At 40.9% G+C, this 25294-nt stretch overlaps 1 protein-coding gene across 18 annotated transcripts in view; it reads left to right on the top strand.

Annotated features, from left to right (window-relative positions):
- The window catches only part of TRIM9 (tripartite motif containing 9), a 118475-nt gene that overhangs the window by 59959 nt on the left and 33222 nt on the right, over positions 1–25294 (top strand). For all 18 annotated transcript variants that reach the window (XM_073997387.1, XM_045396403.2, XM_073997385.1 and 15 more), the window contains exons 2-5: positions 7997–8092; positions 10408–10530; positions 23024–23134; positions 24267–24420. In XM_073997387.1, coding sequence (XP_073853488.1) covers positions 7997–8092; positions 10408–10530; positions 23024–23134; positions 24267–24420 — 484 coding nt within the window. The remainder of the gene's footprint in view (positions 1–7996; positions 8093–10407; positions 10531–23023; positions 23135–24266; positions 24421–25294) is intronic.

The following is a 25294-nucleotide window of genomic DNA, read 5'->3' as shown; positions in this document are numbered from 1 at the left end:
TTAGCATTTATACTTATTTTGTGGACAGATACATGTATATGATAGCTTTTGGTAAACATTCAAGGGGTATATTCTCTTCTATATATAATATAAAGAGAATATGCATAATATAAACCTTTGGAACACATTCATATAAATACAACTGAACTTGTTAATTGGATTATCCAGATAACCTGTATTCTTGTTTATTATTTATCTGCTGGATCTATAATATTCTAAAATAAATAGATGATTTCTACAAATAAAAATTTGTTTTGATTTTTGTTTTTTGAGAGCTGGTTTATCAGCACACCACTGATTCTTGTGACAAAGAGGAAGAGCAAAAGAGCTAGCAGAAAATCACAGTGCCTCTTTAGGCTAAAAAGCAAGCCATATGGATGGCTTGGATGACAAGGGGGTAGGGACACATGCTCCATCTGCAGGAGGCACTGCAAGTCATGTGACAAAATGGGGCCAGAGCAAATTGTTCTGAACAATACTACAGTCTACCTCACTGTTTGAATAATTGTAGTTGACCAAACCCTAAGTCAAGATGTGGTATGACAAGCGTGTTTTACTGATTTATGTATGTATATTTTAACTTTATTCTTACTACAAAAATATCATTGGGCCAGGTACAGTGGCTCACACCTGTTATCCCAGCCCTTTGGGAGGCCGAGGCAGGCAGATCACAAGGTCAGGAGTTCAAGACCAGCATGACCAATATGGTGAAACCTCGTCTCTACTAAAAATACAAAAATTAGCTGGGTGCGGTGGCACACACCTGTAGTCCCAGCTTCTCAAGAGGCTGAGGCAGGAGAATCTCTTGAACCTGGGAGGCGGAAGTTGCAGTGAGCTGAGATCATACCACTGCACTCCAGCCTGGGCAAGAGAGCAAGACTCCATCTCAAAAATAAATAAATAAAAGTAACATTGGTTGAGTATCTCTTATCCAAAATGATTAGGACCAGTAGTGTTTCAGACTTTGAGTTTTGCAGATTCTGGTATATTTACATTTTACTTACCAGTGGAGGATCACTAATCCAAAAATCTAAAATCTGAAGTGCTCCAAAATTCCCAACTTTTTGAATGCTGACAAGATGCTCAAAGGAAAAGTTCATTGAAATATTTCAGATTTTGGATTTTCAAAACAGGGATATTCAACCTGTACTACTTATTGAATTTTAACAATATGCTAGACATTGTGTAGAACTTTATATATGTGATTTCATGTAATCCTCATGGTAGTCCTATGATGTAGGTTCTGTTATTATCCCCATGTTGCAGACGAGGAAACTGAAACTTAATATTTTAGATTGGGTTCCCTGGACACAGACTCTTGAGAGATGGTTAGTTGTTGAGTGCTCTTGGTAGATTCACCTGGAAGTGAGGAAGCCAGGATTGAACTGAGGCTGAAGCTAACCTGCAATGACCTCAACCAATCCAACTAGAAGTTCTAGATCTGGGATGGTTCTTCAGGGTTGTCCCAAAATTGAAGCAAGGGGGCCCCAGCCATTCACTTGCCATGGGACATCCCCAGAAGGGGACGTAGCTTTGAGTAAGGCAGTTAGTTCCCTGTGGCCAAGAGCAATTCCTAGTGTAATCTATCAACATTTGCATCCTTAGTGATGTGCTCCCTCACTTATCCTTCAAGGTAACTTTTGCCTGCTGAAGGGTCAGCTCATTGCCCAGAGATTGCCCCGCTCTCCCTGGGTCAGAGGCAGGGGTAGCAACTGTCACTAACTAGTTGGACACTAGTTAAAGTGGTAAGGACAGATTTTAATGCATAAAAAGGACAGATTTTAATCAGTATATTGTTGCAACAGGGAAAAGAGTACATCATGAACTGAACTCAACTTCGATTTGTACAGAGGTAACTGGGCACTTTACCAGAGGAATGAGGGAATAGGAAAGGGATTGGGCAGGGGCTCAGAGTCACAGAAGTGAAAAAATTCCAAAAATGAGGAAGGAGAAAATTGGTCTGTATGAAATCCATCTGGGTTTGCTAACGTCTGCTTATTGAAGTTAGACCCCTACCCCCTCACAGAGACTGGCAGATAGAGTCCCTTTCTTCAGGTGTTCAATGGAACAACATCAAATTCTTTTGGCAGCCTTGGATTTTTTCAGGCAGGTACTTTAAGGGAGGCTGCGGTCATCTTAGGAATTCAGCCTTGATCTGTTAGAAACTGTGTCAGTGTTTCTTCAAGTCTTTATAGGCCAAGGTTGAGGCCTAAGTGAGAAGAGGGCCCAGAGGACCCTGGCTATAACTTGGTCAAGGATAGAATCTTCCTTCCTTCCTTCCTTTCTTTTTTTTGAAGCAGTTTCATTCTTGTTGCCCAGGCTGGAGTGCAATGGTGCAATCTCAGCTCACTGCAACTTCTGCCTCTCGGGTTCAAGTGAGTCTCAAGCCTAGGCCTACTGAGTAGCTGGAATTACAGGTGCCCGCCACCATGCCTGGATAATTTTTTGTATTTTTAGTAGAGACAAAGTGTCACCATGTTGGCCAGGCTGATCTTGAACCCCTGGCCTCAAATGATCCGCTTGTCTCTGCCTCCCAAAGTGCTGGGATTACAAGCATGAGCCACCGCGGCCAGCCTTGAATCTTTCTTACAACCAATTAACAGTAAGCAACAGTTTAATGGAGCAAATCCCTACCCATAAGATTCCTCTGATACCAGCCTTGCCCAAAGCCAAGAGCCTCACCATACTCCACTGATGGCGTATCTCACATACAATCACATATATACGCATACACATTCTTACACACTTATACACTCATAAACTCACATTCTTACCCACATATACATAGACTTTCACACACTCACATGCATATGCACACTCATACACACACACACCCTTTGTCCCTATACTGTGTGCTTCCATTCCCAGGCCCAGCTACTCTTTTGCAAATCATAGCCTGTTCACTGCCCCAGCTCTTTGCTGGGCTTAGAGATAAGTTGACATCTCCAGACCAGCTGGTCTTGGAGGACTCCTGTCCATCTGACTGTAGTGAACTGGGGTTGGGTTATATCCAGGATCTTCCAGCACCAGAGAAAGCAGAGAAGGGATCCATTCTTGCAGGCACTAAAGGTGCAGGCAGAAGGAATAGAAATTTTTCCTAGAAGGGGAATCAGGCCCCTTAGGCAGCTCAGCTTGATGGTTCCCCAAGTACCAGTCACTCTGTGAGGTCTCCTTCCTTTACTTCATTCCCACTTCACCCAATTTCTGCCCAAGATCTTAGGCCAGTAGTTGAAAAAGTTGGCAGTGGACCTGAATTCAAAGCTTTTTCCCTTCTCCGTGAGACTCCTCTCTCAGTCAGGGGACTTTTTCAAATTCACCAGAAAACTTCATGCAGGAAAAAAGTTGAACGTTTCATAGGTTAACTAGTCATGCTGTAATGTACATACTATCTGGCTGCTAAGCATAATCAGACCCCCTCATAATCAATCATAGTCATCCACTCACCTTCTCTGGTTGTACATGCTCTCACCATGGATTAAACCATTAAACAATTGTTTTGGCCTGTGAGGGTGAGAGAATTCTCTTTTTTTGGGAGGCTGGAGCAAAGAGCATGAGTTTGCCATCACATGAGGGTTTGTGTTCCAGCTGTTCCGTAAGTGAATGGTGAAACCTTCACTCAGGGGTATCCTCTTGGCACCTCTGCAAAATGGCAGGGAGGTGATTGGGATTGCACTGAAAGCACTCATCAGAGTTCCTGGCTCATAAGAAATGACCAATGTATTAGAATTATTAGAATTTCTTTCTTACACTTTTTAATTGTGCCATGTCAGTAATGTACTGAGTAACCGGCAATGAGTAATCACTGAGTAATGTGACTCAGAGATCAATATTTCATTAGAAAAACTGTTATTCTCCTGGGCAGCCTTCCCTCAAAGTCCCACTACATCAGTGGTCACTGTTTTCGTGAGTGTTGTGTTTACCTTTGAACCTGGGAAGGAGCGGGAGTGGGCTTTGGCTCCTGGGCCCAGCGGTGTCGCGGTGCCTGAATGGCATGCACTGTGATACAGCACCAGAAGGTGCTCCACGCCCAGGGAGACAGCTGGGTCGTTTTCTGGGCCATCAAGCTGCCGGTGCTTGTTTGCCGCCTCATCTGTTCTGTACCAACTCTTCAAGTGACCCTTTTTGACCCATCCTGAGCCTGTAACTTCAGATCCCAGACAGCCAGAAAGCTTCTTTTCATTTGTCCCAGTTTATCTCTATCCAATATTCATGGTGAATTGAGGGGAAAAGGCCAGGTGAAGAGTGTTTACAGTGGGAAATGGAAAGAAGACACTGTCTTCTGCCTGAGCATGCTCAGCAGCTTGGGCAAGTGAGGCGCTGGGCGGGATGGATTGAATTGCATTACCCATTTGCTGAGAGTGAGAAGTAGGTCCTGAAACGTCCTCCACAGTCTCTCCCAGGGTAAGTGCCTGATCTCTCCCTCCTGGGGAGGCAAGGGGAGCCAGGGTCAGGGTGGAAGCTGAGAGTGAAAGCCACACAAGGAGGGAAGGAGGAGGCAGAGTTCTTTGTTTCTCTCCTTCAGGCTTGAACAACTTGTCATCTTTCTGGGAGACCTCGGTGATCCTCAGCATGCTCCCAGCCGAGAACAACTTGACGAGATCAGGGCTTCAGCTGCGTCATTTTTCTCCTCTCACTCACCTTCAGATCGTGACACCTTTTCAGTACCTAGAAAATGAATATCCAAGACATCTGAATGTCACTGCTTAGGCATTATAAACAGCTTTAGAACTGTACTTTTCTCCCTTAAATGACTGCTTGTACCGCCAAAGATGCCGTGATGAAAACACGTACTACATATTTGCATCTTCATTGTTCTGGTCATAAATTTCCAGCGCTGCTCTGTGGTCCTGAATACAGAACATCTTTGTTAGCACAGAGTAGGAATTTAAATGCATCTGGGAAACAAAATCAGTCAATAATAATGTTCTTCTACATCAGATGGAGCTTATAAATGTGATCAAAACACCATCCTATAAAAACAATGTGCATATAAATCCTTACAATAAGAGCACTTTCTACTGATAGTCTTCCAGGATTTTTCATTGTCTCCTCAGTTTCTACAAGTGGACAAAGCTTAAGAGAATGATTTCTAGATCTTTATCTTATAATGCAATTGTTTATCAAATACCAGAACAATCAACAGCCAGGTAGAAGGCATTCTTGGGACTGAACATAAACACAAAGAGGAAATTGGAAATAAATTGATTTTTGCAGTTCACTTATTGCTTTGTCATATAAAATCCTGGGACTAAATGGGACCAGAACTCTTTGTCTACTACTAGGAATAATTGTATTTCTAAGTATACAGCAGCACCTGGTCAAAAAATCTTTATGGGTATCAAGTCTGACTTATACAGACACAATTAATTGCAAGGTTGGAATACAAGATGCCAGGCAGCCTTGCTTCTGTGTAACCAAGTCAATTTTGCTTCTGTACTGAAACATCTAAGTGTGGTTACTAAACATAGGTTATAATAAAAAGAGGAAGAAAACTATGGTAGTCCAGCAAACTTTTACTCATTCAGGAAAAAAAAGATATGAGTTCTAAAGTAACAATGAAAAAAATTTTTTTCTTTAAAATATGTATCTCATGTTATTGCCTGCTCTTCCAAATGAGACCCATTTTCCCTCTTTTATCCCTTGGGCTCCTGGAAATATTAATAGTTATTGAGGAGAAACTTTTACTGCAAATAGTGTTGTAGCTGAGACCCAATCATAAAGAATTTTGCAGCTGTAGGCTCACTTTGAGCTTTATCTTACTTGTGTTGGTCTTGCCTCTTGGAGCCTGAATACACAGAGCCAAGTACAGGTGATCAAAAATGTTCTCCAATAGACCATGTTCCAGGAATCTGTCCTGCGAATCCCCCCAGTCAGCAGGTGTTTGTGTGAGCAAGAATGAAGAAAGCAAATAAGAGTTAACAGCTGGTCAGGCGCGGTGGTTCACACCTGTAATCCCAGCACTTTGGGAGGTCGAGATGGGCAGATCACCTGAGGTCAGGAGTTCGAGACCAGCCTGGCCAACATGGAGAAACCCAAATTCACTCGGTGTGGTGGTGCACTGCTGTAATCCCAGCTATTCAGGAGGCTGAGGCAGGAGAATTGCTTGAACCCGGGAGGCAGAGATTGCAGTGAGCCAAGATCGCACAATTGCACTTCAGCCTGGGTGAGAGAGTGAGACTCTGTCTCAAAAAAAAAAAAAAAAAAAAAAAAAGAGTTAACAATCAGCAAGCATCATGCACTGTGCACCAGTAGGGTAGTAGAGTTCTGGGCTTTAGATATAGTATCTTATGCAATGCCCACAAAACCCAAGAATAGTACTCTTCCTCTCATTTTATGGATGAGGTAAAACTATGTATAAAGGGTTGAACAGCCAGTAACTGGCGGCATTTCTGAATTCAGAATTATTCCTTTAACTAGCAGGAGCTTTCACATTGATTAATGCATTCAACCCTTACCATAACCCAACTACAAAGTATTACTATTCTTTCCATCTTTTCCATTGGAGTAATTCAGACAAAGGTAACTTTCTCAAGGTCACACTTAGTAGGGGATAGAGCAAGAATCTGCAACCTTTCAAAGCCTATGTTCTTTCTACCATCCTACATTGCCTCAACCAAGCATTTGGTGTGCATATTTTTAGACAGTCAGTGTCCAACTTTGTATTTAAAAGACAAATATAAGAGAAAAGCATTCACAGCACCAAGAGATATAATTTTAAGGTTCTGTCCTTTTACAGAAAGGAAAGGGTAGATGAATCATTGTGTTGGCAAGGAGAATAGGCTTTAGTTTGCAAAGAAGGCAGTGCAGGAAAGGGAGTCTGTCTCTGTACCTGAGGTACGGAAGGGTAGACCCAGACTGCTAGGAGGGGAAGGAATTTGTATCAAGTACAGTGATACTTGATATAAATTCCTGCTAGCAATAGAAAACTCCAGAACAGTGACTTAAATAGGAGTTAATTGTTCTCGCATAACAAGAAAGCTAGTGGTGAAGGTTTCAGGTGCTGGCTCAGCTGCTCAAAGATGCCGTCAGAACCCGGCTCCTTCCCCTCCCATCCCTCCACCCATACCCTATTGGCCTTCTCCTCATGTGAGCCAGAAGACATTACATCCATCCTAAAGTCAGGAACCACAGGGGAGAGGCTGCATCAATCACAGTGGTTCCGTATCAGCAGAAACACAAAAGCTTTCCCAGACCCCTTCAGTCCCCAGCAGACTTCCACTGAGGTCTCGTCCATCAGGATTGTGTACCACAGCCACCCCAGCAGACGAGGAGGCTGGAAGAGCAAGTACCTACCTGGACACCTTGCCAACCCAGCAGAACTGCCTCCTCATATGGATGGGGTGGTGTGGGAAGAAAGAAAGAGAGTAAGCCTTGGTGTAGGAGGCTAGTGTGGAAAGGACACAAATGTGCTAGGGCAGTAGGGCTGTACTTGGGAGAAGGAAGAGGACATGGGTGAGGCGGGAGTGGAATGTCGTCCTGCCCTTTGAATTTGTGATTATATTTAAGTGATCACAGAGGATCACACCAATACCTACCCCTTCCTTCATCCTGTTATTGACTCTCTTCATTCTTTCTGCCCTAATCCCAGACCAACAGCCCTTGGTGCTAAGTAACGTTGATAAGAATTAGATCATCTGACTCACTATTTTGTTTTTCTTTTTTAGTCCTTAGCAAATAATATGTATTCAATAAATGATTGCTTAGTTAATCAGTGAAGGAGATGAAGAAATTCTAAGTTGATATTGGCTGGTGAGGGCCTTTGACTGCTGTGGCCAGAAGTGTTCACTGCTTCCAAGGAGAAACTACTCAGGAGCCCAGGGAGTTTGGACACCGGAATCTACCCATACAAATGCCAGCAAAAAGGTCTAACGTCAGACAAGAGGAATCTGAGGAGGCTGATGACTCTCCAGTTTTGAGTCTCACTGAAAACACCTGTGTGGCCTTGTTGCTGCTTCCTGTGATTATAGCTTCATGGCTTCCTTCTTTGTCTTTGCAGAGCCAGCTCTCCCAGGCGCTGAACGGACTGTCAGACAGGGCCAAAGAAGCCAAGGAGTTTCTGGTGCAGCTCCGCAACATGGTCCAGCAGATCCAGGTACGGGTGTTACCTGGGACACAAGGAAACCCGTGGGTTAATACGTAACTGTGTGGCGGGAGAGTTTCCTTCTCCTCTTTGACTTTTATGTGTTGTGGGAAAATTCCTACTTTGTTGTTGTTGTTGTTCTTTACATACAAACACACACAGAGATCAGCTTCAAAGATACCCCTTCTTAAGGTAGTTGCTTTTTGCCAACAAGCCGGAAACACAGCCTGATTTTCCAACTGGTTCCTGTCTTCCACACTGAGGTCCTAATTCTCTACTACTGAATATTCAGAAAGAGGCCTGTTTCTTTGTAAATTCAGGATCCTTATTGCTGAGTTGGTAAAGCCCTGTAGGTTTCCAAAACACCTTGTAATAATTGTATCATTTAATGGTAACAGGTCACGGTTTTCTCTTTTTTTCTTCCTTCCTTTATTTCCTTCCTGCCTTCCTTTGTTTTCTTTTTCATTCCTCCCTTGTTCCTTCTTCCTCTTTTTTTCTTCCTCCCTTTCTGCCTTTCTTTCTTCTTTTCTTCTTCCCTGACCCACAATAATGCTTCTCCTCTGCTTAGACATTTAAATATTTTTCAACCACGATCCCCTGGCAACTCCAATTTCAGATTGCTTTATCTAGACACAATGACCAGCAGTTCAACCAGCATTTAAGAGCTCATAAATTCTCCACTATAGCTGAAGGAGAAAAACCATAGACTGTATGAAACACTAAAATAATGACCCTGTGTACTGTTTAGCATTCTTATGTTTTGAGGTTTGTCTCACAGAAATAACCTGGCCTCCAGTAAGTTGACTAAGTTCATATTTAACCATGTCAAGGCAGAAATGGATTTTTAAATGTAAGCCACCCTTTCAAAGAATTACACACTAATTTCTTTGCCTTTTTTTGGCACACATGCCCATGTTAAACTTTTGATTCCCTAACAGCCTAGCAGTTTTGTATACTTCCTTCTGTTTTCCAAAGCAATAGAGTTTATCAATCAGTTCTTTCTTTACTCTACTGGCATAAAATGTGCAGCCCCAGGCTTGCTTCTGCCCGGGCCTCTTCATCAGAGCAAAGCTTTCTTTCTGCTCTAAATCAGTGACAGAGCTTACAAGGGGAAGGTTTGCCCTCACCCCACCCTCCAATATTACCCTTCATGTGGCACAGAGAGCTCTTAAATGATGTTTTCCAAGGGCCTTCTCTGAGAGTTCAAAAGCAATTGCCCTGAAAGCCAAAATTTAGCATTGCTCAAGCAATTACTAACACATTCCTTATACGAAGACCTTGCATTTGAAAACAATTACTAAATGCCTACCAGCTGATTATTACATAAAGAGACACAGTTCTTTATGACTTTGGTAATAAATTAAAATTTGTGCCTTAAATAAATTAAAATTGTGCCTTCCTTGCCAGCCCCCAAAAGTTTACAGTTTCCTCAACTGGGTGGTGCTTTTTAAGTACTACTAATGTATATGTGAGTATTTAGCTTTCATTTACTGTAAATTACTTTTTTTTCAGATTATGGTTTAAGAATCACAATTGCATATGTTACTCATTGAAAGGCTTATCCTTAATAACAGAGTATAACTCATTGAAAGAATTGCTTGAAATAAATGTTTATGGCATGTACAGATTTAAATCAAATAAAAATGTTATATCCAGCATTTAATTTAAACATCAAAGGGAAGCTATAATTCATTTAGCATGAAGTTGCCTTTCTCCTGCAAGGTGTTGGGTCATATCTGATTTTTATGGCAGGGTGATCCCTGTTACACACATTGATTGTTTTTGTCTGCCTACTATTTGCTTTCCTTAATGAAAGGGGCAAGTACTTTTACCCATTATTCTTGTATCTTATAAACTTCTGTTCTCATTGGATTATTGTTAACATTGAAGACCAGTGCCATCCTTTTTCTTCTTTATTCCTTTGAATTTAATGATTTCTCATACCTCAGCAATGCCCCACTCCCTCCTCATTGCCTTTTTGAATGCCAGCTTCCATCATACGTAGCTGGACATATGTGGCCTTCAAAAGCATTCATACACAACTCTATAAACTATAGCTTTGTTTTACTTAATATAATTCAAATTGTGGAGATGACTTCCTTTTGATAAATTTAAGCGATAAATATTTATCCTTTTAATCTAAATTTAAAGCAAAACATGACCAGTGTAGAATAAAGTTTGTCCAGTTATTTTTTAAAAAATTACCAAATGTGCATTGTGGACAGAGTTCCTTTTCATTCCCTTCAGCAGGATGGGGGAGCTCTGTTTTCTCTGGCAGCCTGAGGCACCCAGCACCTTGCAGTTGAGAAATGTGCTCTATTACACAGGAGAACAGTGTGGAGTTTGAAGCCTGTCTGGTGGCCCAATGCGATGCCCTCATCGATGCCCTCAACAGAAGAAAAGCCCAGCTGCTGGCCCGCGTCAACAAGGAGCATGAGCACAAGCTGAAGGTAAGTACTGCATCATGGGAAGAGCATAAAGCCAACAAGCCAGGCTCCTGGGAGGCATGATGGACAGGCTGGGAGAATTCCTTCCCATGGACAGAAGGAGAGGATGCCCACAGCCTTGGGTAGCCAGTGGTCTGGCCAGAAAGGAGCAGGCACATCTCTTCATTCACTGCTTACTCCTTCATTTACCCAAATAATGTTTGTTGAGTGACTTTTCTCAGCCAGGAACTGCTGTGGACATAGGAATAATAAATAAATCAAAATTCTTGCCTTTATGCAACTTACATTCTATCAGGAGGGATAAATAATAAATAAGTGTCTTCCTCCATTTTATGTTGGTGTAACAGAATCCCACAGACTGGGTGATTATAAATAATTGAATTATATTTAGCTCTTGGTTCTGGAGGCTGGGAAGTCCAAAAGCATGGTGTTGGCTTCTGGTGAGGGCCTTCATGCTGCATCGTCCCATGGCATAAGGCAGAAGGACAGGCGAGCATGGGAAACAAGAGAATAAGGGCCAAACTTCAACCTTTAAGTGGGAGCCCACTCCCATGATAATTAACCCTCCCCCAAGATAATAGCATTCATCCATTCATGAAGGTAGGGGCCTCATGTCCTAATCACTCCTTAAAGGCTCCACCTCTTAATACTTTTATAATGGCAATTAAATTTCAACATGGGTTTTGGAGGATATATTGAAACCATAGCAATAAGTAAGTAAAATGTGGAGTACATTAGTAAAAAAGTGCTAAGAAAAATTTTAAAAGTAGAATAAGAGGATAGTGTGTACTGGGGATGGGGGTGGAAATTTTAGATAGAGTGACCATACAGAGGCAAAAATGTACTTTTGAATTGAGAAATAGAATCTGTACTTTCTAGAAAATCAACATGATTTGTCTTAACTTCTCAAGTGAACTTTATAGTTGGAAGCTGCACAGAATTTTGTCATGACACGGTGGAATCAATTGGCTATAAGAATGGGACCCTATTGGCAGGACTGGTCCTCTAGGAGACATCTGATATTCCATCTATCGCCCCATTGGTGCAGGGCAACAAGATGTGAGAGGAAGGATGAGTGGATGAGAAGAACCAACCAGAAGGGGTCCAGCAGTAGACAATCAGCTGAGGCCCACACATGTGGCCAGCAGGCCTCAGAGTGGCTACTGGCGGGTGGTGGGTATGTAGTGTGCAGTGTTGGCATGGCTTAGGATGAAGGGGGAAATGAGGTCTGACCATATGCTCATAGTGCTGGGCAGGGGAGCAGGAGGAGGGAGGGAAATGAAGGTGGCTCAGAAGGAGTCCTGCCCTTATGGAGTTTACAGTTCAATGGAAGAGATAAGTTATACCCACAGCTGACCCCAACACAGGTAGGGAGTGGGCTTCCAGGAGAGAGGTGCCCAATGTCACAGAAGTTGTGACAGGGCAAAATTACTTGCAGCTAAAATGGTCACAGAGAGGTGCCCAATGTCACAGAAGTTGTGACAGGGCAAAATTACTTGCAGCTAAAATGGTCACAGAGTAACAAGAGCTGGCACCTGAGCAGTCCAAATTATAGGAAGTGTGTGTTAATGACCACTTACATTCCTACCTGCAGGAATCGGCAAAGCTGTCAGGGAAGAAGAGGGTGATTAGCACATGTGCACTGTGGTCTTGGTCCATCCGGTTAGGCCTGAGGACCAATGGATGTTTTCTGTATCCAGCACCTCGCCTAACATGGCTAAAAAACTGTCACTGTAGCCCTTCAATTTGAGCACCCTTCAGAAACCCAAACTTTTATTGTTATAGCAGTCCTCAAAATATCATTTGAATCACATAGAACTGTATAAAATAAAACCACAAATGTCTTTGGGAAATGAAACTGAACAGTTTGCCCCACTAAATAGTGGACCAACTATTTAAGTACCTAGCCATAACATTTTAACTTTTTTCTTAATGGAAATGTCTTTTTTGAAACATTGCAAACACTTCCCGGCACTTTTTAAAAGAATATGGTGAACAGTTTGGGACAGTCCCATGGTGATGGTAGGGCAACTCCAGTTTTTCTATATGGGAGAGACATAAAGGCAGCAATCTGGAGGGAAGGGGGAATTTTTTGACGATTGAGAATGCATCATTTATCCCTATCAAAGAATGGCAGAAGGCATGAGAAGCCCCCTTTGCCCTCCTGCTCCGTGCTGCCTCTGCAGAACAGGACTGTGAGAAAATCAGTTAAGGACTGTGCTGTAGCTGCAGATGTCATTGCCCAGGAATGGCTTTCACGCATCCCTGGGATGCCACATCGCGTGACTATGTCCTCTTCCCTCCTCTGATGGTCCATCTGTACTGGCTGGGCTGCCCCGGCAGGGCATGCGGATGCATTTGGGGGCTGCTGAGCAGAGGCAGCTGCCTGCCCTCATTCCACCCTGCTCAGGCTGGAGTTTCCTGCCCAGACCTCAAAGGACTGCAGAAACCAGAGACAGGTGGCTGGCTATCCCCCACAGCAGCAAAGCTGTTCTGTCTTCTGTCACGAGTGATTTGTTTCTCTGCTGTTTTCAGCTGATTATATCTGTCATTGCTTCCAAAAACAGCCACCAGTGCCACTCACACCGTCATGACCACTGATACAGGCCTCCACGGCTCGCTCGCTCTCCTTCTCTCCCCCTGCCTTTTCCCTTTCTTGTCACTTCTGTTGCTACTCAGGTTTGTGAGAAAACACTGGCCTTTTATAGACATCACTTGCCAAGCACAGTACTTCTTTCTATCTTTGTTGGCTAACCCATCACTCACTGTCCTGCAGGGGTAATCTTATGTTCTTCCGCTTCCCTTTGGCTGAGTTCTCTGAGCGCCTGCTTTTTCCTGACAAAGAGAGGAATTGTGTGTGTATTTTTCTGGCATCTCTCTCCTAGAGCAATCCAAAAAACTAAGGATGCTGGAAAGTGAGTGTGTATTTACACAGTCTTTATAATCTACTCATGTCCCTCTCTGAAAGCACTGATTGCTTGAACAGATTTAATAGTTCTGGTTCTGAAGTAAGATGGAACTGAGTAGTAAAGAGCCCATGTTCTGTGTCATAGAGGCTGGAGTGAGAGGACACACTTTCTCACTTACTAGGTTTCTCACCTTGAGCAAGTCTTTGACTCAAAAATTTATTTCATCTGTCTGTAAAATAAGGCTAGAAGTGGTACCTCACAGGGCATTGCAAAGCACTTAGCACGATCTTTAATGTGTATTAACTATTATGTTGTGATCGAGAGAGAATGACTGGAAATATGGTTTCGTTCAACACACTGAAGAAAAGTTTCCAGGGGCTTGTTTTCTATGATACCATAGTCCATAGTCTAGAATTAGCCCATACACTGGTGTTATTATCCATGAACCTGGGAGATTCTTTAGTGGCATGAATTCGTAATTGATCATTGTATAAAATAGTTCACAAAGTTTGGTGAGCTAACAAAAACAAAACAGCTTCTGAGACATATGCAGATGTGGGCATGTTTGAGGAAAACAGTTTGAAATGTAAATTATAGTTAATCCTACTCTGTGGTTTGATAAAATGCTGGGAACCAAATATCTGTTTTCCAAATGTAGTGAACTAATGCGAATGTCAGAAAGCTACTGAGGGAAGAAGTGTTTTTGAGCTTCCAAGAAAAATATTACTAACTCTTATTTGGAGCTACTTGGGCAATATTCCAACAGTCAGCAGAGCACACTGGACCCCCGGGTGTTTTGTCTTGGTCTGTCCATTGTGTTAACATCCTTCCCAGGTCTGCTGTAGCTGAAGAAAGCCTTAAATTTCCTATCTGTGCTCCTCACAGGGGATTTATGACAACACTTAAACTAAATTGTGCCATTAATGAGATCTATGCTTTCTTCAGAAACTTTACATATGCCACTTTCTCTTGATAAGCCCAAAGACATATCTAGAAATTATTTTTGTTTATGTAACATTCACAATTTGACGTAACTCTGAAATTGTCTTAAATGTGTGCTCTCTAATATTTTAGAATGAATTCACACATTGAATAGTAAGAGGCGATATGTATTTTCTTGATTACCTTTGAACACTAAGATCCTGAAAGATCTTTAAAAAAAATGTTACAGTTATTCCAAATGATTCTGGGGAAAAATTCTAGTTTTCAGTTACCATGTGTGGTTGGTAAATTTAACATACCAACAAAATTATTCAGCAAGGATGCTGAGGGCTGATGATAAAGCTTACCGTGTTACACAGTCTTCATATTAATATTTACTGAGGACCTCCGTATGCCAATTGTAGTTACCTGTAGAATGCTTGATTTTGAGGCCTAATGTAACCTTTGCATTTTGTTAAAATAATTATCATTATTTTCACCATTATCTTTGTTATTATTTATCATGTATTGCCTGTTATGATCCCATTATGTTTGCCAAAAATTAATTATATTGCATATTAAGAACACAAATTTACATTATGGATATTATTGGCATATGAACTGCTTACTGCAGCTATTTTGTCATTGTTTTATAACAGGCAAATCATCCTTTGATTCAGATGAGAGAGAGGAAAGAAAGAAAGAAAAGAAAGAAAGAGAGAGAGGAAGGAAGGAAGGAAGGAAGGGAGGGAGGGAGGGAGGGAAGGGAAAGGAAAAGAAAGGAAAGGAAGGAAAGGTGGAGGGAGGAAGGAAAGAAAGAGGGAAAGAAAAAAGGGAAGGAAGGGAAAGGAAAAGAAAGGAAAAGAAAGGAAAGGAAAGGAAGGAAAGGGGGAGGGAGGAAGGAAAGAAAGAGGGAAAGAAAAAAGGGAGGGAGGGAAAGAGAGAGGGAGAAAGAAAGGAAGGAAGGAAGGAAGACAATTCCAGCTCACAAAAAAATTAAAAATATATACCATTTGACTGGCTACAGTCATTACTAGAAAGAAAAAGCAACTAATTCAAGCCAAGAACCACCTCAATCCCTGTAAAACTAATGGCAAATAACTCAGTTATTCCATTACAATGAAGATATTTGGAAAAATTAGGCACACTGGAACAACTTGAAGCCTTCTGTTGCCCTCAGCAGAAGTCTGTAGAAACCAATTCTAATTATTTAACCACAATTATGATTGATTACAAGCCCATCATGAATGATGAATTCCTTTCAGAGTTTCATTTGGCATTATTTTGCAGTCTTCTGCTTCCCACCATGTAGGAGCAAAAATCACAAGAGAGACTGTATGGGATAGGGTTCCCAGGCTACCCATGGAATCACGAGGAAGCTCCACACACAGCTGGAGTTCCTCTTAGTTAGGGGTCACACCCCTGAACAGCTCCCTACTCACTTTGGCAATGCCAATCAAAGTCAGTCTCAGAACTTCCTTAGTACTCTTTGCCTCAACCCAGATACGGGTGACACCTCTTACCTCCAGAAGGCACCTAACTCATACTTTGAGGAGGATGGAGTAATCCACTATACTTTGCTACACTTCACATCCTACAACACATCATACTGCTTCACTCTTATTGCAACGCGCCTTCAGTGGTAAATGTTCTCCTGTGTGGTTGGGACTGCCCAATATGCTTCTCTCTCCCAATGTCTTGAATTTCTTCTTTCATTAACTTCTCTGTACGGGGATACAGTATTCTATACATTAAGAGCATGCTTTGCATATTTCACTCCATGTTTATTGATAAAGCATTGATGATATTCACACTTCTAGAACAGAAATTTCACAGCTTTACTGTTAAAAACCTCAAGACTTCCTAAAAACAGGTGTGTGTTTTATTTAAAGGCCTAAATGATCCTTTTCTTGATTAAAAACTCAAAGCCTCAGACTTGCCTTTGAAATGATGAGTTGCCAGTGTGGGTAAATTAATAACATTAGTATAGAAGGTGGTATCCAGAGAATGGGGAAAATATTTGCCTTAAACTATGGGGGAGAGTGGTGGCATGTGAGAAATTTAAGATGCTCTTTCTTAAGTTAAATGCTGTAAGTTTTAGTGAATGTGACAATGATATGGTAGATAATGTTCTACTCTTGGAAAAAAAATAGGAGAATTCTTTATTTTACCAGAAAGATCTAACAGCCAAAGCACTTCACCTTTAATTCACACAGTTAATTCAAAGCATCAGTTGGTCATCATGCTTTAGGACACGACAGGACCCATAGAAACTCCCTCCTGATCAAAAGGACCCATGGAGAACAAACTCTTCAAGCTTGCATCTTAAAAGTACAGTCAGCCCTCCATATCCATGGGTTTTGCATCCATGAATTCAACCAACAATGGATTGAAAATGTTTGACAACAAAAGTCTCTCTTGAACATGTATAGACTTTTCCTTATTATTCCTTAAACCAGTGGTTCCCAACCTCTTCAGCACTAGGGACCAGTTTCATGGAAGACAATTGTCTTCCATGGAGTACAATTGTCTCCTTAGTATCTGTGGGGGATTGATTCCACAATTCCCTGCAGATGCCAAAATCCACAGATACTCAAATCCCTGATATAAAATGTCATAGTATCATTAATGTTATGTTATTAGTAATAATATAATTAATATTGTGTTAATTAACATAATTAATGTTATTAATAATATGATGTTATTATTAATAGAGAGAGAGCTGCAGGGGGGTGGGGGGTGGGGGGAATGGTTTGGGGATGAAACTGTTTCACCTCAGATCATCAGGCATTAGATTCTCATAAGGAGCGGGCAACCTAGATCCCTTGCATGCACAGTTCACAGTAGGATTCCTGCTCCTATGAGAATCTAATGCCGCTGCTGATTTGAAAGGAGGTGGCCCGCCACTCACCTTCTGCTGTGCAGCCCAGTTCCTAACAGGCCACAGACCAGTGCCAGTCCATGGCCCAGGGGTTGGGGACCCCTGCCCTAAACAATACAACATAATACCTATTTACATTGTATTAGGTATTACAAATAATCTAGAGATGATTTAAAGTGTATAGAAGGATGTGCATAGGTTATGTGCCCATACTATGCCATTTTATATCAGGGACTTGAGCATCTGTGGATTTTGGCATCCTCAGGGAATCGTGGAATCAATCCCCCACAGATACTGAGAACACAACTGTACTGGACCTTAAACAAAAAGGATTAAAGGATTACCTTATGCTTAGGGGAAATTGTTTTAAACTATAATGGGAAGGCACTGCTTATATTTAAGAAAGAACTTTTTGAAATAGAGAAAGAATGTTAGTGTTTACTTAGGCTGTAGTTCATTAGTGATATCCCAACAAAGCCTATGATGAGAGAGAGTACTATAGGAAAAAGCATTGGCCAGGTGCGGTGGCTCACGCCTGTAATCCCAACACTTTGGGGGGCCAAGGCAAGAGGATCACTTGAGCCCAAGAGCAGCCTGGATGACATGGCAAAACCCCATATCTACCAAAAATATACACATTAGCCAGGTGTGATGGCATGTGCCTGTAGTCCCAGCTACTAGGGAGACTGAGGTGGGAGGATCACTTGAGCCCAGGAGGTTGAGGCTGTGGTAAACTGTGAGTGTGCCACTGCACTCCAGCCTGGGTGACAGAGTGAGACCTTTCTCAAAAAAAAAAAAAAAAAAAGAAAGAAAGAAAGAAAGAAAGAAAAGAAAAGAAAGAAAAAAAGCATTTATTTAAAAAGGATAAATAAAGAAAAATGTTAAAAGAACCACATGTAAAATGGAGAGGTAAATGGAGGTGGAGGAAGGTCATGGTTGGGTTAAGAATGAAATTCCCCTTAATTAACCTCAGGTCTTGCTTCTGGTTGTGTCGTATGAACTGCCTGGAGGAAGGAGATTGGTCTGTTAGTGATGGAAATGTAATTGTGGACAGGCAGGACAAAACTTGTTGTATACTCTCTCCTGGGTTGCTCTGTGCTACTGACAATGTCAAGAATTCCAAGGGACACAACTGTCCTTCAGACTCTCCTTTAACAAATAAGTATCAGTGTCATATCCTGACCCAAGAAATGACCTTATAAATTTGCCACTTAACAAAATAAAACTGTTCAAATGATCAGTAGGCATTTGCCATCCAGAACAGATGGTGGCTCTGCTGATAAAATTTTAAAAGCCTTCTCTGAAGCTGTGGACTACAGATTAATTCACTGTCCTGTGGGAGCTGGTTTAGGCTTTAGTGCAGATGAAAACAGGAAAACTGTTCTCCCAGGCCCTATTTGTGTCATTTCTGCAACTTGCTCTGTCCCTGAGAAAAGGACCTCTTGAGTCCAGCCCGCTGCACACATGATGCCAAGGGGTTCGCTGGCACGTCAGAGCCAAAGCACAGAAATGTGTCATTCAAAGACAACAGTGAGGTGGCCTGGCTTCCAGGAATCATTTTCTATGAAAAACTCAGTGTAGAAATAAATGATCACAAAATGTGGCATGAATAACGCAGGTTGAAGAAGGTAGCAAGTAAGAGAGTTGATAAAGACAGCTAGAGAGAAAGTATTTATACTCTTAAAAGATCTGATTTAAGATAATCCGGCTGATTTCTATAATGTGGGAAATCTTGCTAAATTAATTCAGTAACTCTAAGTTAATTACAGGGCACCCAAAATGCTTCTTTGGGAACCCTATAGTTCAATTTTTAGCAGTGATTTTATCACAGGCTATTGTGATCATTGTGAATGGTTGATTAAAATGTAAAAAGGTGGACCAAAATCAACTGTAGCAAGAGTGAGGGGTTGAGAGCCAGGAACTCAAGAATATTGAGTCCTTCCAAGGAGCTTGAGTCATAGAATGCAGGAGCCAAGGGCAAACCCCTGCTGAAACCCGGCTCTTTGGCAGTGCAACAATTAAGCTTCTTAAGAGTCAGCAGAGAGCCCCAACACTCAGATAGCTCCTTCAGCACCCAATAAACCATACTTGATAAGGAAATTTATAGAAGCAAACATGGAATTTTATAAGGACTGAGTAATGTATTTATTTCAGTACATTAATACATCATTGAACTGAATTCTCTGGAAAGGAAACACCACCATTCAGTCTATTTTATCTCAAGAGCAGACTGACTCTGGGTTATAGTGCTCAGATTCGATCTGTCCTTGTTATTCAGACTTCCAGGGCAGTAGTCAAGGGCAGATATCATTTGGATAATGAAATGATGGCTGTGGAGGTGTCTGCTACCTAGCAGCACCAATACACTGGCTACCAAAATATAAAAATGTCATCCTGGAAACAAGTTAGTTCAGCCTCACACGGCAGAGGGGAATAGCATATTAGCTGTAGGTCACCTCTCTTTAATTTTTAAGTGTTTTACTTGTGGGGTTTTCCTCCCCAAGAAATGGAAGCTTAATCTTCCTGTTATTTTCTGAATAAAAAAATAAAATAATTTGTATTTATTGAGCCCAGACCATGGTGGTGGTGGTTGTCAGGCATACTGGATGTCAGAAGAAAATAAATCAACTAGTGAATTTTAAATTTGATCCCCCCAAAACTCACAAAAATAATCTTTCCATCAAAGTTGGTTCCTTTCACCAGTGGCAATAAAGAGATTTTTAAATCCTACATTTTATTTTCCTTTTTAATTATTATTAAAAGTTAAAAAGCAGTAACAAATCATCTATCAGAAAATTGGGCGATGTAAATAGCCAAAACAATCTTGAAAACGAAGGACAAACTTGAAGTTCTTACATTTCCTAACTTCAAAACTTATTATAAAGCTGCAATGATCAAAATAGTGGATGCTGGCTAAAGACACATATATAGACCCACTGTAATAGAATAGAATCCAGAAATAAACTCTTACATACTGGCTCAGATAATTTTTCACAAGGGTGCCAATGGGAAAAAGGCAGTGTTTTTAATCAGTGGTGTGGGGAAAATTGGATATCCACGTGCAAAAAAAAAAAAAATGAAGTTAGACACTTACTTAACTCCATATCCAAAAATTACCTCATAATAGATCAAAGAACTAAATACAAAACCTAAAACTATAAACTCTTGGGATAAAACACAGGGGGAAACCTTTGGGACACTGGAATTGGCAATGATTTCTCAGATATGACACCAAAAGCAAAGGAAACAAAATATAAGTAAGTTGGAAATATTTATGTCTCACAGGACACAAGCAGTGAAAAGGCAACCCACGCAACAGTAAGAAATATTTGAAAATCATATATCTGATAAGAGATTGATATCCAGAATATATAAGGAACTCCTACAACTCAACAACAACAACACCCAATTTTAAAAATGTACAAAGACCTGATTAGCAGTGAGGCTACACAAATGGCCAATAAATATATGAAAAGATGCTCAGCATCACCAATCATTAGGGAAATGCAAATTGAAACCACAATGAGATACCACTTTACACATTTACAATGGCTGTATTTTTAAAAAATCAGAAAATAATAAGTGTGCGTGAGGATGTGGAGAAATTGAAATCCTTGTGCATTGCTGTGAGAATGTAAAATGGTACAGCTGCCATGGAAAATGGTACGGTGATTCTTCAAAAACTTAACGTAGCATTACCACACAATCCAGCAACTCCACCTCGGGGTATAATACCGCAAAGAAGTGAAAGCAGAGATTTACAAAGATATTTGTACACTCATGTTTATAATAACTTTATTCACAGTAGCCAAAAGTATTCATCAATGAGTGAATGGATAAAGAAAATATGGTATACATACATCGAAGTGTTATTTGCTCTTAAGATGAAAATTTTGACACATGCTACAACATGGTTGAATCTCAAAGACATTATGCTAAGTGAAATAAGCCAGTCACAAAAGGACAAATATTATATGATTGCACTTATGTAAGGGGTTCTTAGCATAGTGAAATTCATAGAGAAAGGAAGTAGAATGGTGGTTGCCAGGGGCTGGGAGGAAGGGGAAATGAGGATATTGTTTAATGGGTTCAGAGTTTCAATTTGGGAAGATGAAAAAGTTCTGGAGATGGATGGTGGTGATAGTTCCACAGTAGCGTGATAGTACTTAATGCCACAGAATTACATACTTGAAAATGGTTACAAGGAAAATGTCATGCTGTGTATATTTTGCCACAGTAAAACATTAGGAACAAAAAATCAGAAATAATGAATGAATGAGTTGTCAAAATATTAGATAGAAATTAAATGTCCAATAATAAGAGAACAGGAATGATTAAGCAAATTAAGATTACCCATTCAATGGGATATTTTGGTAACCATTGATGGTGGCAACATGAAAAATGCCTGTGATACAGTATTAAATTGGGGGAAAGGGAAGGTAAAATTGTCATATACAATGACTGCAACGATAAGTCTGGTTCCAGAGAAAAACTAAAAAGAAATGTCAAAGTACTTTAAAAATTTACATTAGAATGATAAGAGTATTTGCTTTTTCTCATCTATTTCCTGTTTGTTTTGGAAAGTGGATGAAATAATCTTTAATGGAAAATAAATTTATAACCAAAAATGAAAAGAAGGAACAAGGAACATTTTTAAATAATTATTATTAGATTCTCTTTTGGCTATTATCCATACAATCCAAAATACTAGATATTTTTTAGGCTTTTGCAAAGTAGTATGAATATTGAGGATGTGAGTAATTATGGCTCCTGGAAAACCCTTCTTCAATTTTACACTTCGAAAACCATTTAAAGATAGGTGCAGTGTAGTCCCAGCTACTTGGAGGCTAAGGTAGGAGGATTGCTTGAGCCCAGGAATTCAAGACCAGCTTGGGCGACATGGCAGGACCCCATCTTTGGAAATAAAAAAAACCATATAGGCATTCAAGATTTGGGTTACTGAGCAGCGGACACATATGACAAATGCCTCTGAAGAAGAAAACTTTTCAAGGAATGTCATGCATTCATCACTAAGCACAGACAGCTTCTTAGAAGCAAAAACCGCTTGCTCAGAGAGATGCCTATTTAGGTTAAAGCAGACTCAGCTTGGCAAATGAGCAGCCTTTACAATTGCTCTCTGAAAGAGGCAGTGGTTTCAGTGAGTTATTCTTAAAACTTAATTATGCATCCGTCTTCTCTCTCCAGCTTGTCATTAGCTCATTCTCTCTCCCAAGCTCCACCTTGGCCCTCCAGGTCCCCCCACCAACCGCGCAGGGAAAAAGATGCAGAACAATTGGCTGTGTGGAGGGGCAGGAAGGGAAAGGAATTGGGTTCAGATGGTGATGTCTGCTCTTCAAAAGTAACGTAGAGGGCACTGAAGGTGGACAGTGTCACCAAGCACAGCTGCAGCCACATCTTGGGGAGCTATAGCTCCTCCACAGTCCCCCGGCAAACCACACAGGAGAGTTAGCTTCACAGAAAAGCGCAGGGCAGGGGGACCTTTGGAAGGTGTTCGTTGATGCACCAAGGTCACCAGATCTAGGGTTCTAAAATCTACCTGCCTTCCCTTCTGATGGATCCTGTTACCAATTTCCTTTGAGAATCTTATCACATCTGTCTTCCAGAGTCCTTATCCACAGCAGACATTCCCAGAAAATATTCTCATAAATTTAGTTCCATTCCAGGATGGAATGGATTCTGGTTTGAAGAAGCTTTCCAATGGTCCAGTTTGCTTCTCTTCTACCCTCTGCCATCTTGGACTGCTCTGTTGTCTTTTTAATCCTAGGTAGTTCGAGATCAGATCTCTCACTGCACAGTGAAATTGCGCCAGACCACAGGTCTCATGGAGTACTGCTTGGAAGTGATTAAGGAAAATGATCCTAGTGGCTTTTTGCAGGTAAGAGTTAACTAGTTTCTGCTTCAGATTCTAAATGTCCCATAGGACATAGTCTAGGATGCTTAAGTCAGACTTCCAACAGCCCTGGCTGGGCCTGGGTCCCTCAGTAACAGAACCTACCTGCACACTGCAGTGTACACGGAAGTGCCTGCTAAATAAACTCCACTGACTTCCCGGAAGTCACTGCTACCATGTACTACAAGTTTGAGAGGTGCATGGCCTTTTTTTTCTTTTTTGCTTCTTTTTATTCTTGTGTTTAATCATGAAAACATAATTATCTGTAAGTTCTTTCGAAGTGGAGTTATTGCCTTGCCCAAGAATTCGGTCCTTATTCATTAATATCTCTTGGACAGTTTTGTCAGATGTCTAAGTGTCTAAGTTTGTAAGATGTCTACCTTCTTGACACCTTCTACTGGCCAGAAAGTCAGTGATTTCTCAAATGCAGAGATTTCTTATTCTTCAGTGTTAATTGTTTTAGTGAGATGCTATGGTGTAAGCTGGATTTTACTTAAGCTTTGATCCCAATTATAAGGAACGTTTTGTTAAGGAACATGTAGATCTCTTCCAAGTCACACTCTACTAAACTGGCCAAGAGTGACAGAGAGAGATTGAATATAAGAAATGAAAGAGCTTTCTACCAAAGAATACAGTGATAATCACATGAAGATGATGTGCTTAAATTGTGAGAAATTCCATCTGCACCCTCACTAAACTATTTTATGAAACTCATTTCCAAGTCTTGATAGGATACCCACACTTTAAATTAGAAGGGTTGAGCTACTGATTCTAATAGAAATTAACTAGTTTCCAACATATCATCCTTTAAAGTTGTTGGCATTTAGTAAATCTATCATAAATAGCATGATCATATATTCAGATTTGTCTATTAAATCAGTTAACACCTTCTAATTTCTTATAGTGCCCCCTGACTCACAAAAGTGTTCAGATTTGCTTGATAAATTATGAGTCACCCTAGTCCTAATGGGGTGTTCCTCACCAACTGCACTGAAGCAGTCAGGGTATGAGTTCTCAAGGCATTTTAGGAGTAACGCTCCTGGAGAGCCAAGGGGCAGTGTTGTGTTTTGACTGTGGTGGTGTATTTCTTAGGCTGTGGTCTTTTTTATCTGATTAGATTTCTGACGCCCTCATAAGGAGAGTGCACCTGACTGAGGATCAGTGGGGTAAAGGCACACTCACTCCAAGGATGACCACGGACTTTGACTTGAGTCTGGACAACAGCCCTCTGCTGCAATCCATCCACCAGCTCGACTTCGTGCAGGTGAAAGGTATGTCCTTGCATCCCCCAAGTCAGAAAGCAACATCCTGAGTGGATGCTGGTGCTTGAAGCAGGATCAGTACCCCTTTGGCTAATGTTACAAGAATCTGGAGTGACTCCTAACTTATGTAATGAAAATGTCTCTTTATAAATGTGTGACCTACCTTTCAGCAAGCTGGATAAATTCAGATCAACTCAATGCTTGCCTCTTTGAGAGTCTTAAGAGATTTCAAGTGTTCAGCACCAGAGAACAGCTGACATGAAAAGAGGAAGGCAGAGAGAGAAAGAGATCATCACTATACATAAATAAAATCTTGGTACAGAAAGGAATCCAGAAATATTGATATAAATTGGAGGAGTCCAGAATTGAAATGACTGCTTCCACATGGATAGAGATAGTAAGCAAATGGTTGAGCATGGATCAGTGGGAATTTGAGAGGATCACAGTTGGCCTGCCAATACTGGCAGAAAAACGCAAGCCTGGAAGGAAAATGGAAATTTGATATAAACTTTAAAATTAGATTATATGATTAAGGGATATGGCAAGATCTCTTTGAGATTTTGGGTGGGGACTGAAAATATTTTAAGGAAAACAACTCTTTCAAAGAAAAATAACAAATCAAGCCAACCATGCAACAGCATTTTTATGGCAGTGTAAGTAATACCCATTTGAAAAATATTTCTTTTTAACTTTTTGTTTTGAAATACACAAGAAGTTACGAAAATAGTAAGAAGTTTTATTCACCCTCTACCCAGCTTCCGTTGATGGTTACATCTTGTAGCTATAATATAATATCGAAGCCAGGAAGTTGACACTGAAAAGTGTGTGTGTATAGTTCTATGCCATCTTATCCTATGTACAGATTCATATAATCACCACTGCA

The sequence above is a fragment of the Macaca fascicularis genome, chromosome 7 (assembly GCF_037993035.2).
Source record: "Macaca fascicularis isolate 582-1 chromosome 7, T2T-MFA8v1.1".
In the NCBI taxonomy this organism is placed as follows: Eukaryota; Metazoa; Chordata; class Mammalia; order Primates; family Cercopithecidae; genus Macaca; species Macaca fascicularis.
The sequence above is the reverse complement of the archived record's forward strand: the minus strand, read 5'-3'. Positions and strand labels throughout refer to the sequence as shown.